Genomic DNA, 23,502 nt, shown 5'->3' on the forward strand with positions numbered 1-23,502 from the left:
GAGGACGTCTCTGAATGTTTTTACACGACACGCAGGTGCCTGACCATTGAGTTGTTATAAAATAAACAGATTTGTATAGTGATCTAAAAACAAATGCAATTGATTTCAAAATTAATCCTTTTTAATTGGGTGTTAGAGCAATGAAAATAAAACATGATTGAGCCATGTTAATCCAGATTAACCCAGTAGTGACACATGATTGAGCAATGACACCTGTATCGTTTTTGTGCGGTTGACTTATCTGAATGGAGTGAATGATATATCTATATTATCGCATGTTTTTATTCTCGTGTCATGAAGTCTGACGCGAAGTTTGCAAGAATTAAATGGTTTGTAAGAATTAAACGGACATTTGACTGTGTACAGTAGTCCTTACCACATTCATGCTTACCAAATACAGGTGTGACCAAATATCATACGTACCAAATGTTGGCATGTTGGAAGGACAGGTGTTTGGATTTATAGTATCTTGTGGTACGCATGGCTGTGAAGTTAGATTCATCACATTCAAAAGTAGCTTGACAGGATTTCCAAGGGTTTCATCATGTATGCTCATTAGCTTTGAAAGCCTACAATTACCAACAGAGAAGCTTGTGATAGATAGGGCTGCCACTGAGCGACCTTGTGACCCTCGGATACAGGTCACAACTGCTCCTTCTGCAAGAATGCAGCTTTCTCAAGATGGAACACGTCATTTAGATAACGTGTCAACAATGTTATGAGTAAAGTATTTCACTCCCAGGAAGCAGACTAGGTTGTCATAGGGCTAGGTTATAATAAGTGCATACAACTCAGAGAATACTGGAGAGTCAGACCAACATGTCTGGTGCTGTCATGTTTCTGCTGTTAGGAATATTGTTCCTCAAGGATATCCAAGCCAGAGTCCTTGATTGCATGGTGAGAGGTGGGTTGATGACTTTTATCAGTGATATGAAACAATATTACTAAAGCTTACATGTTATGATTCAGATATTCTCATGGAAAAGAATAAGGGAACACATAAAAATACAGTGGTTCTCTTATATATCAGGACTCCAGATAAGGGCTGTATCGGCATATGTATAGATAAAAAATATGCACGATACAATAGGAAAAAAATAAGAAAACATAGCAGATACACACCACCAATGGTGTATGGTCTTAGGATCATTTATGGACGTATTTATCTGAAAAAGTATTGCTTTGTTGTTTATTACCCTGTTTACACAAGAATAGCAATATCGTGGTGCATATATAAAATAAAACATGAGATTACTTACATGCCATTAACTTCCATTCAGTTTTCTAACTTTTCCCTCTCTTATATTAAATAAATGTTGAAGAATAATCTCAAGCCCTGTATATTCCCAGAATTTCACTCACAGTGCAATATCTAACTTGTGAAGATTTTACCCCAGAAAAGAATAACAGAACACTTGTACTTTCATGCGTTCCCTTGTTTGTTTCTGTGAGTATATTATCCACAAATCATTTCATTTTTGATGGCATTTAATTTTCATCTCGTGGTAACTCTCATTTACTCAAGTGCTGTTTTGTTGTGGATTTATGATAGGTTGAAAAATGTCTGCAAAATTACATTTGGGTACCTGTGGTCAAAATAACACATATTCTTATCTACATGACATCCAGTCAATAACATTTGCATCTATACCAATAAAAATATTGGCCCTAAACAGTTTTGCAAAATGGTGCAAAGCCATGTTTGTTGATGAAGGTTGGCCATTGGATTGCAGTTCTCAGGGATGTAATACAGTGGCTTGCAAATACAAATTTAAACTGGAGGGGTAAATAATATTATTCAGAGATGTTTTATTGATAATATCACATTTTCACTGACAAAAGTTTCACTTGTTTGTTCACACAAAGCAAGCGATATGATGTCTCTGAACCCCAGCAAATCAGTTTGATGAAGATGTTATTTGTGGATAAGCTCACCCCGTCTGCAGACTGCTTTTTGTATTGAGCAACTTCTTTAAGAGGCATTTTAGAAGTCGTATGGCTGAAGGAAAACCAAGTTCTAACTTCTATATGGATAGTCAACTTGCAATAAAGAAGTTGACTATATACAGAACATTGTTTTCCTCCTTGTGGGTAGTATGGGACCTCACGATATGCACTAGACACTAATAGAATGTGCTGCACTATGTTTGGTAGTGTGCATGTTCAGGATAAAAACCTTGAAATATCCTGACATGGAACGGATTCAAAGTCACAGATTTCATGTAAGAAGGTCTAACTTAGTCTGCTCCGCAATCCCCAAACCATATTATTTTCTTTCTGGTCAGCCTTTGCTGCACTCCTGTATAATTACTTGAATCAAATTTACATTTGCCATAGGCTTTGAAACTCTCTGAGGCCCCATTTAATTTTGAATAGAGTGCCTTTGTCTGTAACATTTACATATTCCCAGAGAAGCATAGGTCAATCTAGCTTTAGCACCGAAGTCACTAACTAGGACGTGGATTAGTATCCCGGCAACGCTAGTGCAGTTAATAGACATGAACTAATCTTTCATACCAGCTACTGCCTGATGCAAAGCCTGCCAGGTTGAGACCAGAGGCTGTCAGTAGCTCTCAGTAGCTCAGTGTTTGCCCTGACACAGAAATCCTGTGGATTTGGTACACAGATTATCTCAAATACGAATATAAAAGCTTACGTCTGGGCAATGCATTTACTGGGCGCAGATAATCAAAGCTTGTAATTTGCTGTTTTTTTAAACTACTTATTTTATTGTTTGCCAGTTTTTAACTGCTCAGTAATGATTTAGTACCTGACCTGCTTTACCTTGTTTTTATCGTTATTAAACAATCCCAGTTGATGTCTTGATGAAAGTTCCAAGCTGAATTTGACTTCCCAAAACATGTCCATGACTCCTTCTCATGACACCAGGGAGTCACGATGATTCCTAAAGTTTCAAGTCTTGGGCAGACACTGGAAGCTGTTCGTAGTTGATAAAACATGATGACAAGGACACAGGTCGTCATATCCATGATGTCATCAGCTGAACCTGATTAGAAGTAGACTTGGTTTGACACATGGGTACTGTCATGAACCATCTACTGGATGGTGGACTTTATTGCAACCATTTATTAAAGAGGTCTTCAAAATATGGAAGCCATGCCTGTATTAGATGATGGCAAAGTTTTTAGTGACTTTCTTATGCAAATTTACCTTTGTACCATGTGTATGATCAGAATTTAGGATTTAGTAACTTACCACTGCGAGATGAATTGAAAACAATTGGTAATATTAATATGATCACAATAGCAGTTTTTATTCACTGTTAATGTTAATTTGATAACAATAGCAGTTTTGATTTGCAAGTACAAAAGTTATGTTATTCATTAACTGTCGGTCATAAATTGTTCTTTGTTTTGAAGACTTTGTTTGAAACAGTGTATGCTTGATCACTTTTCCAGTTTAGACTGGGGACATTGTATGTCTTCACATTGTACACAGAACTGCCTCTCATATTGTCTGGTTATCCCAATCTAAAGTTGAGTAGAATATACAGGATAAAATACTTATCCTGTTTTACTGGGTATTATCAAGAGTGTGACGTCAATGGTTAGTTCCTTGTGTTAAAAATATGATTTTATTGACAGTCATTGCATAACATGGCGGTGGGGGGCAGGAGATTATTTCCGTTATCAGTTGGTTGGGACATGACACAATAACCTGGAATTAGTTCATCAAGAACTTGGCTAGGTTTGAGGTAACTGAGTGTGAAGTAAGCACTGACTACAACAGTATGGGGATAGTGAGTATGTATGTACATGGCAGAATGCCTCAACTGACAGTATTCCCCAGAAATATAACTAGTTGATTTAAAAATATAATTAGCTGAAATAGATCCAACCAAACAGAAGCGCAGGACAATACTTATAAGTCAGTCCAGACCTGTCTCATCATTAAAGATTTGAGTAGGACTTCACTTTTGTATGTATTCTTTAAGGTGTGGAGAACTATCATAGATAGTGGAGTAGAGAGTCATACTGGGAGGGAGAAGACTAAGGAAAGGGGTGGGATAGTGGGGCAGCCTTGTGGTTTGATTCCCCACATGGGTACAGTGTGTGAAGCCTATTTCTGTTGTTCCCCACCATGATGTTGCTGGAATATTGCTGAAAGTGGGGTGAAACCAAACTCCCTCCATTGATCATGGCCATGGATATTGGATACTAAGCAGCTACTGTCACCTGTGTAAGTTTTATAGACTGTAGTTCAGGTTTTGATGTTTCCTTATTTGTTTATAGTTTTCTCTCTCTCTTTCTTTTCCCCTCCCTCACCCTTCACACACACATGCAATTTGATTTAAGGTAACAACTTGACATCCAGATGTGTGTGGAGTTACCACTGCTCACGTCAACATTTTATTGTCAGTGTAAGTGAGTGAGTTTAATATTACACCGCACTTAGCAATATTCCAGCTATATGGTGGTGGTCTGTAAATAATCGAGTCTGGACCAGACAATCCAGTGATCAACAACATGAGCATTGATCTGCGCTATTGGGAGCCAATGACATGTGTCAACCAAGTCAGTAAGCCTGACCACCCGATCCCATTAGTCGCCTCTTACAAAAAGCATAGCTGCCTCTTATGGCAAGCATGGGTTGCTGAAGGCCTATTCTACCCCAGGACCTTCACGGGTCTATTGTCAATGTAAATCATCTCAGAATCAAGTAGAAGTACTTTCTGAAGGATAAGTTGTCAATGTATGTACTTCATATCACCTTTATGTGAGCGTTGATCATCTGTGTCAGAGTGAGTGTGGGTTTATTGTGATTTTAGCAATATTCTAGCAATACTATCATGGTGGGGGACATCAGAAATGGGCATGACACCTAGTATCCATGTGGGGAATCAAACTCGGGACTTCAGTGTGACACTTTAATTATTTGGCTACCCCCCTGCTCCCATCTGAGTGTAAATCTGTTCATGCTGGTGGAGGGATGGCAGTATCTCCGAATCCATGGAAATCTGCAGAGTTAAATGCAATCAATCAATCCTGGACCCTGTTGGGGGCTCTGGCCCCCAGACCCCCAGCTGATTTTCAGCTAAAATCACTTTCACCTGTTGCCATCCCTGCTCATGTGTGTTTCAGATGAACCTATCATGCTTATTACTTAGATCAGATCAATCATGTTTTGTGTTGTTAGGATAATCTATTTATGTACTTGATGTTAATGAAAGCATCTGTATTTTCATTTCATGTTACCTGTATGCATATCGTGACCTGGTTGTCTGTCAGTCATCTTTTCGTATTTGTGATCATCCTTGTTGTTGCTGTAACTCTAGCCCTTACCAGGAAGGTCACGACACAGGAAGTCACTGTGATACATGTTATAGAGGGGATGACTTTATCAATACATCTTGCTTCATCAAACAGTTATCAACATTTTTGAGGTAATGTGTCAACAAATTTCTCCATTGGTGGTGACATACCTTTAATAGAATCTTATTTTCACATGAGATAGTGAAGTATGTGGGATAGTGTGTCCCACAGTCCCTGAACCACATTTTTTGCCCTACCTAGCCCTCCCTTCAAAGCCTTAAATGAAGTGACTCCAGATTTCCTTGATCTCACTAGGGCTCATTTTTGGTATTCAGATGGGTTTATTTGTTCCTATCAAAGTTGTGTATATCCAGAAACTAAGCATTAGTCAACATTTAAGATGATACAAGTGAAAGGCTTTAGGGCACCTTCAAAGCCTTAAATGAAGTAACTCCAGATTTCCTTGATCTCACTGGGGCTCATTTTTGGTATTCAGATGGGTTTGTTTGCTCTTATGCTTCTGCACACATTATTTCCATCACAGGTAAAGGGTTACGAATACATAAGGGTCCTTATGTGAGTTTCTTATTTTATGTAATGAATCAGTCATGCAGAATGAATAAGAATTTGCTTTCATAATCAAAATATAGAACTGAATTGTATCATTAGTATTTAGCAAACAACAATAATGTATTGTTTTTGTGTAAAATGAAATTCAGTTGCCTTGCACTGAAGTTAAAAATTGACACATGACAGAAGAAAGTGGTCTAGTTTTACGCTATTTAATAACCAAAAACCTTGAGATTATTTAGGGTGCCAACTAAACTTATTGGTTGAAAGAAAATCCTGATGAAACATCCTTGACAGGTCTGGATTGCTGAAAGTTTACCAGATACATTCAGCCATTTTGTTAAAGATTTGCTCAAGTTTCATCCAATGTGGATGTGTCTACTTTGGGATTTTGCTGTTTGACCATGGTTCACTTGTAACAGTAAAGAACCTGTGAAAATCACAACTATCTACTGAAGCAACTTTCCAGGTAAAGTATTTCTGAGACAATCATTGAGTCCTGTTGTACAAAATAAACCCATCCACATCAATATTTCCGATGTGCCAGTCAATTATTTGTTCCATGATATGTGTCACAATCAGTCAGTGACTAGTGTAAGTATACAAAATGAACCTGTCTACATCAATGTTCCTCATGCACCGATCAATAAATTGTTACAGGAATTACCATGAGGTCGATGATTGTAGAATAGCCTAGGTTCCAAATAATGAGCTTGTAATACATCCACTGGTATTAGTATGAATCCTCTATGTGGCCTAGAAGGAAGTAGAGATCACCATTGCTGTCGGCATGAGGAAGGTTCTCTTAATAATTATGACAGTATATCTGATTTCAAATATCAATATTTCAAATTTTGAAATCTTACATTTGCCTCCAGACTACTTTGTAGCTAGCTGTAAATCCCTATGTTTATTTTGCTATTTTTCAGGAATCCAAACATTACCAACTGGTATCTCCAATAACCGCATAATTTAGTTCCGTGTATTTTTATTTTTAGCAAAAGATGTTATTTTATTCAGAATGTAGCAATGTTTGTGAAAATTCAGACTTTGTTTATTTAAACAGTTACATGTCTTGGAAAACACAAAATATTTGGGAAATCCTAGCAAATATCAAAGAGGTTGATTTCAGGATATGTTTGTCAATTTTTGTTATATATGGAAGAAAAACCACACCAACAGCTGAGTTTTACAGATGAAACATGCTATGGACAGTTCAGTATTGTGGTAATTGCTGGCTGTTAGTCATGTGAAGCGGGGTATGGGGTAGTCTAGTGGTTAAAGTGTTTATTCATCTGTTTAGTCATGTGACACCCCCAATAAATTGAATTACATTATTACAAATGTTTTTTTGTAACTTTAAATTTTTAAATGACCTTGGTGTCCAAAGTACAGAAATCAGTTCCATGAATTTTTAAAAAATGCTATGTGTTGTCTTCATGTCCAGAGTTTAGGTCTTGCATGAACATAAACAAGGGTGCACAATGAACAGTTTCCTGAAGATACATATGGACCACACAAAATCTTCTACTGCCATACAATTTGTATGAGTTACCATGTAGACACAGCGAAACCCATCTATTGCACATCAATATTTTGTTGTGCCGCGATCTGTCAGGTTTGACTGTACAGAAAGTTAATGAGGATCTGACGGAGAATAATTGCATCCACAACTGACAGCCTATTTTGTGTACACTCTTCCCCAGCCAGATGTCTAAAATCAATAATACACATCCTGTGTTGGTTGTACATTAAGTACTATTGTGTAGCTATGAAGGCTTGAGGAAATAAGTGATCTTAGGTACTGCATGCTTCATTTTCTCCCAGAGACAGCAGGCCCAAGCATAATGCGCATCTCATTTAAGAAGATAAGGTATTTTTTAAAGAGAGTATTCAAGTATTGTAATGTTAATACTTTAGGTGATTGATTGAGTGATTGAAAAACGTGGTCATAAAAAATGTGAAATTTGCAGTAAAATATGGCATGACACAATGATTTGGTGTGTAAATTGCATTTCAGGGTTGTTTAAATTCTTTTCTTAAGATTTTGGTGTGTAGCAGGAAGTACACCCTGAGGCAGATTTACAGTGCTTGCAAACAAGAAACATAATTTGGGCAAAAATGGATTCAAACCCATGACTAGAGGTGTCTGCCCCTTTCAGTACATGGGGACCTGTGTCCTTTTAAGAGAGGAGATTTCTAAACCATCCCAATATGCTAATGTACTTCATTGATCATTATTTCCTCGTAAGTAAGGGACAGTGGGGTAGCATAGTGGTAGCCAAGTGCTCAGCACGAGGAAGGCATCAGTTGGGTACGATGTTTGAAGTTCATTTCTTGCATCACCCACCATGACATTGCTGAAATACTGCTAAATCTCACTCACCTACTATGGTAATATTTCTGCTTTGCATTGTAGATCAGCAATTTGTGTGGGAGGAAGATATGTCATCAAATTACAAACCAGAGTCAGCAGATATCAAACTGATTGGTTTATGTTTCAGGTAATGTCTGATTCAATCTGCACAGATACATTTTGGACATCCTCAAAACAGTGAAAACATAATTTAATGGAGCACCAGACGTGGCTAAAATGTCAAGTGATAAAAACTTTTCCTCAAAGAAATCTACTGTGGGTGCTTCAAAACCTACACATCCTCCTGGAAACAAAGGTGAATATTTGTCACCAGAGTTTCCAAAGCATTCACATTTGAGCATAATTTTACGGAAACAAGTAAATGAGTCTTCCCATCGCATTCACCAAGTGTTCAGTGCTCAGAGAGAAATGGCAGTTATTGAAGAAAGACAGCGAGTGAACAATGTGTCACCTAATTTGTCACCAAATTCGTCACCAGGGTTGTCTGACTCCAGTGTACAAAGTGACATCACTGAGAAAAGACAAACTCCAAAAGATATCTTCCATGTTCAGACCCAAGAGACTTATAAATCTCGTAGAGAGGAATCAGATTCACAGAAACTGGACCCTAGTCAAGTCATTCTGGGAGAAAGAAAGCGATTAGTAGAACAAGATAGACAGAAATTATTCGATTCCTCTCAAAATCGAACTCTGGTACGTAGAGAGAGGTTGTTGGTGGAGAGTCGAGTCAAAGGTCATTCTGCTCCTGGTCAGGAGCAAGAGGAAGTAAATCAGCAGGTCAGGAAATCCTACCAGTTTGATAAGCCTGCTTCATCGGAAGTACAGACTAAACCGTTTCAGATAAGTGTGAAGAGGAGGACTACACACAATGAAGTGAGCAGAACTGGATATGATTTTCAGTCTGTGAGGGACAAGTTTGAGCAGTGGTCTCGGAATTATCCAACACAACCAGTGGATTACAGCATTACAGCAGGTCTGAGGGGAAGGTCATTACAGAAATCACCACACACAAACAAACGATCTCATAGTGCTTCATCTCCACAGATATCATCTCGAGGTACACACTCATCAAAACTCTCTGTTGTGCAAAGTGAAAAAAGAAACTCATTTTCGGGTACATCGCTTCCTGAAAAATACTCAGACTATTCCACAGTTTCTTTGCAGCAATCGTCAGATGCTGTCAAATCTGAAAAAGTAACTGTAAGTGTTTCTTCATCTTCTGGTTCTGGTTCAGGTTCATCATCACCCAACCATTACACAAGAAGTATTTCATCCTCAAGGTTCCTCTTGCCCAAAAGCTCAACACATGTGAAATCTGATATGGCCAGTGCTTCCAAACCTGCAGTGGCAGGGCAACATAGGTACAGAGAATTCAAATCTCATCATCAAATGCTCAAGAGTCCAGCAAGGGCTTCCAAACTGTCTGTAAACTCACCCAATCAGTATTGTGAAGAAACAAACAAGATGGTTGCTGATGATGATACACAGCAGATGCCAAGTTTGCACCATCAACAGGAAATGCACAGTTTAGACAACTGGTTACATTCTGTTCTCCAAGCAAAGAATGCAGAAGGAATACAATCTGAACAAGCTCAAGAATGTTGTGGTGGAATAAAAGCACCTAGCAAACAAAGTCGTACACTTGAGCAATACCAGTCTAGCTATTTGAATCCGAGAGTCCATAGCAGAGATGTGAGGAAGCTGCCTGCTGGTCAGGAAAGTCAAATAATCACTAGTGCTCAAAACCCCAGTATTTCATATGAACATAATACTCTTAAGGACCTCTCAAGAACCCATGTTGATGGGATCAATGGAAATGCACCAGCTAATAACGACTCAGTGCTCAGACCAAAGGATTCACCTTGTATATGCAATTTCTTGCCAATAAACTCACAGAAATCCCCTGTGACGATTTGTGTTACAGAAGAACCTGATGTTGATGTTCAGTATCATTCATTATCCAGAGCTTCAGTAGATGAAGAAATTACTCTTCATCACCTTCCTCTGAGTCCAAGGAGTAGTTTTGGCAGTGTGTGTAGCTTCAAATCCAGTAATGCTGACTCAGCAGTAGACATGAATAACCCAGATGAGGAACCCACCGAGGACTTGGTGATAGACACTAAGACGTCGCAGATCCAAAATCAGTCACATCACAACAGACAGTTGATATCTGACTGTTTGTCTTTGCCGTATGTTCCCCACCCCGGACCAAATCTTCCAGCTGTGATCGTTAGTGATCACAGTCAGCCAAAACATACAAAGTCTTTGCTGGAACTCCGGACAGGGATTTTGGACACTGAATGTGATTCCAATGAACTGGATAGGATACCTCTTCCATGGAGTCCTGAAGATTCTGCATACTCTGGAAACTCAGATCTCTCTATGGATGAATCTGAAGATGAGGAGCCGCTTCCACCACCAAAGAGAAAGGTAGGTGATGAGTTACTCTCCATGTTTCTTTTGAGCATGATTTGTTGGTTCGGATCATATACCATGAATCATACCATAATCAGGAACTTGGTAATGAAGGGGCAAGTATTAGCCCAGTAACGTCGTGCTTAAATAATAGAGAAGCTGCATATCCATAACAAGTGTCTAGTATAATAATTAGGAACTTGTACAGGATTTTCAGGGTCACAGGTATTATTGTCAGGAGGTGTTATTTTACCTGTAACAATGTTGTTTACTTTGTTGATGTCAGCAGTTGCATGTTTTAGACAGCAAAAGGTAAAGGGCCAAGGCTGACAGGTATCAAAGTGGTTGATTTTAGAGTTTTTTTTGTTGTTATGGTTGAAAATGACACAAGATGTGTTTCACACAAGACTGTATCAACACACTGTGGAGAGATCAGGATTGTGATGATTGGTAGCTGTCAGTCATGTGAACATGTCCAGTAAATTGAATTACATCATTACAATGTTTTCTGTAACTTTTGCACTTTCTAGTGGCCAAAAATGTCACATATGGTTCTTTAATTTCCTATTTCATTCCTTTGGCGAACACTTCCTATAGACCAGAGGATGAATGTTCTGCCCCTGGACGCCCTTTGACTTGTAGCCTATTTGTCCCTGTATTTCACCATACTTCACCTTATGACATCCTATAATTAATTGGGTTCATTGTCAAATGAGGCCAAACCATGCTGTGATTGACTTCAGCAGCATTGACCTTCACCATTGCGACAATGCGTAGAAGCATGTAAACTGATGAGACTCACCACTTCAGTCATTTTATCTCCTTCCTTGACCAGATCATGGTGCTCAGTCCCATGACTTGTGTCTTGAAATACTTCCTGAGAATGATTTAACAAGATTTAAACCATGGCTTGTTTGTTTCGGACTGGGGTTTAACTGACCGCCAAACAAGTTAAACCGCGAACCGAAACTACTTCCCAAACAACAAACAAGAAATTTGCAGTAAAGTTTTATTGTATTATAAGTTACATCTTTGTGGGGTTGGATATTGAGAGTGATCTTAACACTCAGGTGAACACTACTGACTGCTGGAGCAGCCACTGTGCACAATGGAGTTAACATGACAGTTGTAACAGTTTTCGGTAATTTTGCCGGGACATCCTGCATACACCTTGGCTTAAGTATTCTCAGTGTGAGTGAGTGAGTGAGTGTCTTTAGTTTTACGCCACACTCAGCAATATTCCAGCTATATGGCGGCGGTCTGTGAATAATCGAGTCTGGACCAGACAATCCAGTGACCAACAACATGAGCATCGATCTGCGCAATTGGGAACCGATGACATGTGTCAACCAAGTCAGGGAGCCTGACCACCTGATCCTGTTAGTCGCCTCTTACGACAAACATAGTAGCCTTTTATGGCAAGCATGGGTTGCTGAAGGCCTATGCTACCCCGGGACCTTCACGGGTCTATTCTCAGTGTACTCGCAGGTACGTGCTACATCTTCATAACTGCTTGAATTCATCATAACATCCATATCCAGTCACTGTCGACTACATGTGCGTCCGCACTGTACATGTGCGTCCGTACTGTACATGTGCTGTGACCAAAGTAGCAATACACATGTGTGTGGAGTGACGTATTCAGATAACAAATAATCACTCACGTCAAATGGCCTTAGCAAAACAAATAGCAGCCCAAAACAAGACAAATAAAGCATTAAGAATTTGAGGTTGTTTGAAATGCATGTGCAGTTCATGCAAAATATGTTTGTCTGAGTCAATGCAGTGATTTTGATGGGAAAAACCTGTTCACAGCCTTGAGAGCAAAATATGCAAAACATACTAGATCACTCTTTTAAAGGTCACATACAACCAAAAAATCAAACATAATTAAGACACAATTATCACTTATTCATGACATATAAAACAAATAAACAAAATTATAAATATATATATGCGATTCAAAAGTGCAATATTTTGTACTTAGGCTTACTTTCCTCAAAACGAAGCCCTCGGGAGACCGAACACAGTCATAGCGGGTGGATGTGCACTGAAGTGTAACGACGGCTTCCGATTGGCTGGTTCATTTGCTCATATGCTGAAGGCTCATTATGTGTACAGAAAGATGATCTGTTTGATGGGTTAGAAGTATGGGGAGTTACAAGAAAGTAAGATTCTTCATCGGTAACAACTTCTTTCATTGTACTTGATGCGTCGTTTCTGTATGGATTCATATACCATTGACCAACAACATCATATACACTAGAAGAATTTAATATCCATAAAGAATGTATATAGAGATGTTGGGTTTTGTAAATACATATTCACTGAATTTGAGTTCGATCCAATCAAAAATTATCTCTTTAGAAATGGTAAACTACTGCATGGGTGGAAACTGTCATTCGTCCAAGTACAAAGCAGGTCTTGAAACTGACAAGAGTTTGCACCAGTTTCCATCAGATCCAGTCATCCGAGAAAAATAGATGTAGTTTGTTTGCAACTCAAAGACATAAAAACATGTCATGTGTACAAGTATCACATGTGCCCAATTACATAATGCGGTAGAGACAGGACTTGGGTGCAGGTGCAGTCATAAATCAATTTATTTTGTTTATGGTGTATGTCCTGAAAGGTGTTAAGTTCAAATTGCATTGGGTGAATGATTGAAGCTGTGTACTGCATATTGTCTTTAGCAGACAGGCAGGCAGACATTTAGGTGTCAATAAACTGGACATTGAGCTTTCTCTGTGAGCTTTCTTATGTAACGAGTAGATTATTTACTTGCTTGTGTACACAACCAAGATTATACTCCGGGCATGCATTCTGTTTCAAGCTCCGCAAACCTATTCACTGCACATGCGTTATGGGCACACCGCAGCAGAGCTGTTGAAACCACTTTTTCCCCCAGCGCTAGGGGAAATTTAGTGAATTGTTTGAACTCAGATATCGCGGGCTTTTTTTCATTGCATTTTCTTTTTTTATAGGTTGAATTGACATTTTTGATGATTTGTTTCGGTAAGTGCATACCGAAAGGTATCGGAATCTGCAAAGTTGTATTTTACGTTGCATGTGACCTTTAACTTAAAGTTAAGACCATCTAAAGCTGGCCATGGTTTAAATAGGTTAGACCACTTGAATCCTGTGTTTAACCGTTGAAATGCTCAGGTAAATCCATCAAGCCTCGGGATTGAACTCAGCATTTCAACGGTTAAACACAGGACTCTGGTGGTCTAACCTGTGCTTATGCATTTGGCTCTGTAGCAACAAGTTTACTCATGCTTGCTCCAACACCAAACCACTCATGACAAAGTTAAGTTATTGCATTTAACTCATATGACACAGGTTACCTCCCTTAGTTTAATGTGTTGCAGTTCACTATAGTTGATATGAGATTCGATATTCCAGAGTTGTTTGTTATTATAAACTTGAGGCAGGTGAAGTCTAGAAATATTAGACAGACAGAATCTGTAGTGTCTTTTAAAGAAAAACAAGGATGAAAATATATGTGTTTTTTTTTCTTGAGACAGTAGTCATTGTGCACCAAAAGATCAGTAACTGAGAATGCAAAATAACTTCACTTTACGACACAATATAGAATCTAATCTGACTATCTTATATTTTTTTCAAATGGAACACATGATACCTGATGTCAGTACATCTTGTGGAATGTTCATGTTGGAACACATGATACCTGATGTCCAGTACATCTTGTGGAATGTTCATGTTGGAACACATGATACCAGATGTCCAGTACATCTTGTGGCAGGTTCATGTTGGAACACATGATACCTGATGTCCAGTACATCTTGTGGAAGGTTCATGTTGGAACACATGATACCTGATGTCCAGTACATCTTGTGGAATGTTCATGTTGGAACACATGATACCTGATGTCCAGTACATCTTGTGGCAGGTTCATGTTGGAACACATGATACCTGATGTCCAGTACATCTTGTGGAAGGTTCATGTTGGAACACATGATACCTGATGTCCAGTACATCTTGTGGAATGTTCATGTTGGAACACATGATACCTGATGTCCAGTACATCTTGTGGAAGGTTCATGTTGGAACACATGATACCAGATGTCCAGTACATCTTGTGGCAGGTTCATGTTGGAACACATGATACCTGATGTCCAGTACATCTTGTGGAAGGTTCATGTTGGAACATGTGATACCTGATGTCCAGTACATCTTGTGGCAGGTTCATGTTGGAACACATGATACCAGATGTCCAGTACATCTTGTGGAAGGTTCATGTTGGAACATGTGATACCTGATGTCCAGTACATCTTGTGGAAGGTTCATGTTGGAACACATGATACCTGATGTCCAGTACATCTTGTGGAAGGTTCATGTTGGAACACATGATACCAGATGTCCAGTACATCTTGTGGCAGGTTCATGTTGGAACACATGATACCTGATGTCCAGTACATCTTGTGGAAGGTTCATGTTGGAACATGTGATACCTGATGTCCAGTACATCTTGTGGCAGGTTCATGTTGGAACACATGATACCTGATGTCCAGTACATCTTGTGGAAGGTTCATGTTGGAACACATGATACCTGATGTCCAGTACATCTTGTGGCAGGTTCATGTTGGAACACATGATACCTGATGTCCAGTACATCTTGTGGCAGGTTCATGTTGGAACACATGATACCAGATGTCCAGTACATCTTGTGGCAGGTTCATGTTGGAACACATGATACCTGATGTCCAGTACATCTTGTGGAATGTTCATGTTGGAACACATGATACGAGATGTCCAGTACATCTTGTGGCAGGTTCATGTTGGAACACATGATACCTGATGTCCAGTACATCTTGTGGCAGGTTCATGTTGGAACACATGATACCTGATGTCCAGTACATCTTGTGGCAGGTTCATGTTGGAACACATGATACCAGATGTCCAGTACATCTTGTGGCAGGTTCATGTTGGAACACATGATACCTGATGTCCAGTACATCTTGTGGAATGTTCATGTTGGAACACATGATACGAGATGTCCAGTACATCTTGTGGCAGGTTCATGTTGGAACACATGATACCTGATGTCCAGTACATCTTGTGGCAGGTTCATGTTGGAACACATGATACCTGATGTCCAGTACATCTTGTGGAAGGTTCATGTTGGAACACATGATACCTGATGTCCAGTACATCTTGTGGAAGGTTCATGTTGGAACACATGATACCAGATGTCCAGTACATCTTGTGGCAGGTTCATGTTGGAACACATGATACCTGATGTCCAGTACATCTTGTGGAAGGTTCATGTTGGAACATGTGATACCTGATGTCCAGTACATCTTGTGGCAGGTTCATGTTGGAACACATGATACCTGATGTCCAGTACATCTTGTGGCAGGTTCATGTTGGAACACATGATACCAGATGTCCAGTACATCTTGTGGCAGGTTCGTGTTGGAACACATGATACCTGATGTCCAGTACATCTTGTGGAAGGTTCATGTTGGAACACATGATACCTGATGTCCAGTACATCTTGTGGAAGGTTCATGTTGGAACACATGATACCAGATGTCCAGTACATCTTGTGGCAGGTTCATGTTGGAACACATGATACCTGATGTCCAGTACATCTTGTGGCAGGTTCATGTTGGAACACATGATACCTGATGTCCAGTACATCTTGTGGAAGGTTCATGTTGGAAGCATAGGCTCAGTAGTCTTCACGTTGAAAGAGAAATAATAAAAATTGTTTCATACGGCGTTATCCTTGAAGTTTCAAATGTGTTTTTCCCAAAATACATTTTTCCAATGCATTATGAATCTGATATGCTGAAACCATTATACCAGAGGAGGATATTATACCAGCTTGAGGTCCTATTCAATGCTGATCAGCCATTTTGCACACCTGTGATCCAATGTGACTCCATATGCTTCTGGGTTTATTAGGACCGGTTATTTCAAGATCTTCTGCCTATCACATTACTGATACAAGTATCCTTGGCAGCGAGGATGCTGATTTGGTTGCCATGATCTTTGTAATTTGTACATGGTTCATTAACAAAACCACACCTGCCAGCTCACATTAATGGCACTTAAATGTCATCATAAATTTGCTTCATTAACCTTACCTCTCTTCGATAATTAGTGGTCCTGTCTGCATTTCACTGGTCCAGAATAACTTTCATAGATATATACAGTCAAGTCTCCTTAATCCTACCTTCATTTATCCAACAATCGGCTTTTTGTGATGCTTTTGATGGTAACAAATTGAATAAACATAACTTAGTCTCATATATATAGTCATACGGCATCATCAATCTGGCAATTTTATAGGCAGTGGATGATGTCGAATTAGCAAGACTTGACTTTGTTAACTATCTATACCAAATTCACTTGCCACCAGGACCACTGCAAACTTATCATTTAGTAGTGGATGAATTTTTACTATCCTGGGGCCACAGGACCAGTGTAAATATTGCAGAGATATCTTAAACCATCAGTTACTTTGTACATCATCAAATACTGCATGCAAACCATTGGCATTTGATTGGCTAGCCATTTCTTTTGTTCGTTGTTTGTTCAAAAACCCTGAAATATTTTGTGACTTCCACGAACAGCCTTGTATTCTCTGACTGACTGATTATAGAGTGGGCATGTGTGGTGCTATGATATTGCAATGCATGCAGTGGATGAGTTATTGTCATTTTCTTCAGTTTTGTGTTCACGACAAAATGAGCAATTCAGGACTACTTTACTGCTGACTCTTTAAAGAGAACTGAATGTGACCTACAGTCAGTTAGTGCACATTATAAATTTTTGTTTTGCCTGTATCATCAGTACGCATAAAATGTCAGTTTTTAAACAAATTGTAAGAGTTATGACATTAAGATAATTACTGTATTCATTTCAAATTTTTGGGCTATCCAGTAGTGTATCACTGTCTATCGTCCATACGCAAATAGCTGTCTTGATCAGTGTGGTCATGGATGAACAACAGAAGTAACTTATGAAACTGATTTTATTGTTAAAACACATTCCAAAACGGTGACAGTGCAACATCAACATCATTATTTTGAAAAATGCAATAAAAGAGCCGTAGGTTTTATGTTGTCTATTAAAATACTTATGGTCCTTTTCTCACAAACATTATGTGACTTTACTGAAATGTTTCACAAACATATTAGAGTGAACATTAACTCCATCACTGACATACCAATATAAGCAGCCAGAAAGAAGCATTCTTTCAGTACAGAATATCAATTTCTGAACCACTGCAGTTCAGGATGTTCAGTTGCAAAGAAAAAAAACTTACACAACACAAAGTGACAAATGTGCCATTGTGGCCCTCCAGTTTGGTGTGGATACAGCTGTATGAGAAAGTGGGTTAGGGGGGCACACTTGAGAAACAAGGCAATGCGCACCTCATTTTCACCCGGTCCCAATGGTGATTTAACAAGTTTCAGCACAAGAGGGTGGGGGTGCAGTGGGGTGGGGTGGGGTGCACACCCCTGCACACCCTTCTATATCTGTCAATGAATATGTAAACAATTTCCCACAAAATTATGATGGTGAGGCCTGCAGTATGTACTTTGAGGAAAGTTTAGTTCAGTTAATGTTTGTGATACAGAAATCAGAAGTGGTGTACACCGGTTTCAGGAATTCTTGACTCTTGACAGGGGTCTGCTAATCAGTAAGAATACCTTACATGACCTCAAGTGGAAGTGACTTTGAATACAGATGACCTCAGGTTTTCACACAGAAGGGTGCCATATCCAGCTGGATGATTTGGTTTTAAAGATATTGGATAACTACATTTTGAGTATAAGATTTCATATTTATTCTTGAGTCCAAATGCTTGAACTCACAGAAGCCCCAGATAAATAAGACTCAAATACCATAAATCGTAACATCCAATGAACATAGACCACCTGAACACTTGAGGTCAGCAGGGGCAAGGAGATGGATGTTCCTGCAAGGGACTGTGTACAATAAAGTAACGACAATGAAACACAATGATGTCTCTATTTTGAACATGGCAGCATATTAAGGCACATCAGTTACCTAAATGAGCTGACAGCAATACATTGTTATGGCTGTGAATACATTTATGTGCATACAAATTGTCCATTCAAATGTTCAGGTTTGTTGGCCAGGATAATGATTGATGTCAAGGCTGCACAAGCCATGTATCTGTTTATAGACTGTGTGACCGACAAAACCTGGCCAGCACAATCAAGGGAAACAACTCATGTAGCAGTTACGGTATGTGTTTGCCAGTGTGGGAGACAATTTATTCCCTTGCCATGTTACTTACAATGTTTGTTGATAGTACAATGTCTTATCCACCTTGATACTGTGGGTTCAGTACAGTTTGTATCTCATTATGGTACCTTTTGTTTTTCAGTTATCATTCTTTATATTTGCAATTGAATCACGTACTCGAGCATTTTGTTGTAAAATTTCAGAAACTGAACATGAAGTGTTCTTGTTTAGTAACATATACTCGTGGGGGAAGTTCCGATGTTATGCAAATGTAAGCATTGACTATCCTGCACCAGGCTTGATCTGACCAGTGGTACAAGACCTTCTAGTCTGTCATCCCATCTCCATGAATATTTTAGTGTGTACAGGCATTAACAATTACCCTTGCTTGAATTATGCCAGTTGTCATGTAATATAAGGAGAACCCCTCTATGACAACAAAGAGGATGCATCCTCTTGAGGCAGAATAATGGATCCTCTCGAGGCAGAATAATGGATCCTCTCGAGGCAGAATAATGGATCCTCTTGACACAGAATATCGATCCATGGATCTCTCACGGCATAATAATGGATTCTCTTGAGGCAGAATAATGGATCCTCTTGAGGCAGAATAATGGATCCTCTTGAGGCAGAATAATGGATCCTCTCGAGGCAGTATGGGAGGTCATCATTTCATATAATCTCCATTATCATTCCATGGATGTTAAAAGATCATATTTTTTGCATCCCTAGATTTTGGTTTGGATTAACAGGATAAAGCAGGCATTGTCATCATGCAGTATCTAGGTTACCTATATGTCTGCCAAATTCTACATACCTGAGGGAATTTATGTGAGAGAGATTGTCCTCAGCCTTGAACAGTGCATAGTCTCTGAACACATATAATTTTTATGGAAATAAACGGCTCCACATAAACAGAAAAGGATCCCCAGTGAGAAGGGAGATTCAGAACCTGGGGAAATATCTACACTTGATCCACTTAAGACTTTAACATTGCAGAAACGACAAGCCAGAAGGGAAATATTGGGGGAATGTGAGACAGGCTATGTGGGACATAGTTCCTCAGTAGGTGAGGACTTTCTAGATCAACTGCATAGGAGGGGGAGTCAAGTGAAACCTTGTTGTGGCCTGTTTGTCCAGCTTCTAGAGCGTGTTATGGTGTTATCACTTGTAGACATCTCCAGCAAACAAACCCCTAGACCAGTGAAGCTGAAACTACTCTAACTTGTTTCAACTGATGGTGAAATTTCAGTTTTATGTGTTCCGTTAGGTTATTCCATTGCCGTCAGGGTAGTATGTGACTGTCTGTCTGTAAATAAATGTCCACTTAGTTAATTCCTTAATGATATTTTTGCCTGTGTTTACCTGTCACATTGTACCCTAGAAGAAGACACATAATTATTCATCAATACCACCAGTGGAGACTTAAACTTGAAAGTTCTCTCCTCACCAGCAACATGAGCCAACGTAGTTTTTTTTTTTTTTTCATTTTATCTAGCAGGTCTTGCTGGTGTTGGTGACAATTAATTCCTTCATGATGGCTATCATATATATGTATTAATACCACAGCGACATGTGTTATTAAAGGGAGATAACTCTTGCACCACTGCCTGTATTTCTTGTCAGTGCATGTGTGACACAATGCCTGAATTAAGACCAGCTGTGTGCTGTAGATATGAAAAGACTCCCACACACAGCTGTTTGCCAGAGATAAGCTGTAGAGCTTTATGTGTGAAACAGAAAGATCATCCAGGGGTCACTTTATTGAAATTCATGCATACTGATGTACCACACCATACTTTGAGGATGAAGGGTGGTTTTGGTCCATGAATATGCATGAACTTGCAGCCAAACTTTCATGTGGATTTTCACATCCTCTTCACACAATCACTGACCGAGCCATCGCCCATACTCCACAACAGGAAACAACTTCAGACTGACCATCCAGCTATATCTTCAAGCACATCTACACAATACTTTCATAGCCAACTCCCTTTGTGATGATTCATAGTAATTCCCATTGTGTTGTGCAGAAGTGCAGAGGTGTCAACATGTCTTGTTTAACCTCAACCCTCAGAAGTTGTTATTAGGCTTTAAAATTTATCTGATCTAAGAAAATTGCTGTAAGAAAGATGCTGTCTCATAACATGCTCACTGGGTTTTTTTTAAATTCTTTAGCACTCAGCCTAATTCCAACTTTGAATGGCAATAATCATGAGGAACAAAACAGCCCTGTGATTGATATCATGAACATCGATCTGTGCATTTGGCATACTCTGACAAACAATAACCAAGTCACCACGCCTGTTCATTCAATCCTTGTCACATCTTAGATCTAGTTCAGGTAGCTGAAGACCAATTCTAGCCCAGATCTTCATGAGTCGGATGTTGTCAAAGCATGATGTAGTTTGATAGTTTTGTGAAATGATTGTTCTGTTTGGCCCCTCATGAAAAACAAGCACCTGTTTAGTAGCCAGGGCTATATCATTTTCTCTCTTGCTGGTGATAATATCATCCCGGTAGCCCACTTTATTTTCTATCACATGCCCAGTGCTATTTGTTTTCTTATGGTGGTACAGTGATTTTAGAAGTCAGTGGTTAAATTCATGATTGTGGTTTGCCAAAATATGAATGTCAAATTGAGCATTATATGTTTCATGAACACTGAGTAGCAATGTGTCAACAAGAGATAAATAGATAGAAAATTTTTTTTGAAGAAAATAAGGTAGGTGGAACAATATTGGCTTGATGTCAGTGAAATATCGGTTACATTTTAAGGTATCTGTAATGTCACTTCCACTGTACAGGACAAAAAGCAGTTGTCAATTGTCATTAGCAAGTTGCATCACACAATATGTAGTGATATCCATACAGACCTATTCCAGTATATAAGGGGTGATATCCATACAGACTTATTCCACTACATACAGGGTGAAATCCATACAGACTTATTCCTGTATATACAGGGTGATATCCATACAGACCTTTTCCAGTATTATTCCAGTGTATACAGGGTGATATGCATACAGACCTATTCCAGTATTATTCCAGTGTATTCAGGGTGATATCCATACAGACCTATTCCAGTATTTTTCCAGTGTATACAGGGTGATATCCATACAGACCTATTCCAGTATTATTCCAGTGTATACAGGGTGATATCCATACAGACCTTTTCCAGTATTATTCCAGTGTATACAGGGTGATATCCATACAGACCTATTCCAGTATTATTCCAGTGTATACAGGGTGATATCCATACAGACCTATTCCAGTATTATTCCAGTGTATACAGTTCGATATCCATACAGACCTATTCCAGTATTTTTCCAGTGTATACAGGGTGATATCCATACAGACCTATTCCAGTATTATTCCAGTATATACAGGGTGATATCCATACAGTCCTATTCCAGTATTATTCCAGTATATACAGGGTGATATCCATACAGACTTTTTCCAAAATATACAGGGTGGCAAATTAGATAGTCTAATTTTATGACTTGTGATGATATGAGATGACACATGTATAAGCGAGTTGAAGTCTATTTTGTTTCAAAAGGCGAATTATACCTTTTCCTAGTGGTAATGTGAAAGACTTTCTTATTTCATAATGTTTTGATTGATTCATTGATTGATTCATTGATTGATTCATTCATTCAGTCAGTCAGTCAGTCAGTCAGTCAGTCAGTCAGTCAGTCAGTCATTCGTACATACATATATGCCTACCTACCTACCTACCTACCTACCTATACCTACCTACCTACCTACCTACCTACCTACCTACCTACCTACATACATACATACATACATACATACATACATACATACATACATACATACATACATACATACATACATACATACATACATACATACATACATACATACATACATACATTCATTCATTCATTCATTCATTCATTCATTCATTCATTCTAGCTGGAACGTGGCTGTGTATAATGAACTATGGACATTGATCTTGACACCATAATACCACACCGGTAATTATTATAACTGTCATGACTATCTATCGTATCACCATAGGACTTAAGTCTTTATTTCATATACAGTGTATACATCTTTATAAATGTTAAATGACGTGTGGATAGATCTTGTTATGGTTGCCATGGTAAAATCCATTAGAGTCATATACGCCTCATTATCTGCCTTGGTGAAGTCAGAAATGACATTGTTTGTTGGGATGATCAGGCCTAGTGATGTTGAACTTATTAATGTACTTCACTGTATCAAAGGTAATAGATAATTCATGCAGACACTTCATGAAATAATCATGGTAATACATATAGGAATTGAATGTCTAGTCTTTCAGTTCACAGAGATATGAATGAAAACTCTTGTGCAAGCTCTATGCATCCATGATCCCAATTTTTTCAAGTTTGCTGATTGTCGTGTTGTACGTCAGTGAAGCAAAAAAGATGATTACATCTGTAAGAAAGGAAGAGTTCTATTTTTAAAGAGTCAAAATGGTGAACAAGGCTTTCGATGTAATGTTTTGTAAAAATACAACCAAGATGTTTAACTCAAGTTTCAGTTTATAACAAACTATGTCATCCGCATCAAATGTGACCTAGTCCAAACTTTTATTTTTGTTAG

The 23,502-nt window shown here is 38.8% G+C and overlaps 1 protein-coding gene across 1 annotated transcript in view; it reads left to right on the forward strand.

Annotated features, from left to right (window-relative positions):
* Positions 1–23,502, forward strand: part of LOC137293749 (uncharacterized) — a 104,520-nt gene that overhangs the window by 14,303 nt on the left and 66,715 nt on the right. The window contains exon 2 of the mRNA XM_067824462.1: positions 8,348–10,650. Coding sequence (XP_067680563.1) covers positions 8,437–10,650 — 2,214 coding nt within the window. The 5' untranslated portion in view covers positions 8,348–8,436. The remainder of the gene's footprint in view (positions 1–8,347; positions 10,651–23,502) is intronic.

The sequence above is a fragment of the Haliotis asinina genome, chromosome 8, assembly GCF_037392515.1.
Source record: "Haliotis asinina isolate JCU_RB_2024 chromosome 8, JCU_Hal_asi_v2, whole genome shotgun sequence".
NCBI classification, from domain to species: Eukaryota; Metazoa; Mollusca; class Gastropoda; order Lepetellida; family Haliotidae; genus Haliotis; species Haliotis asinina.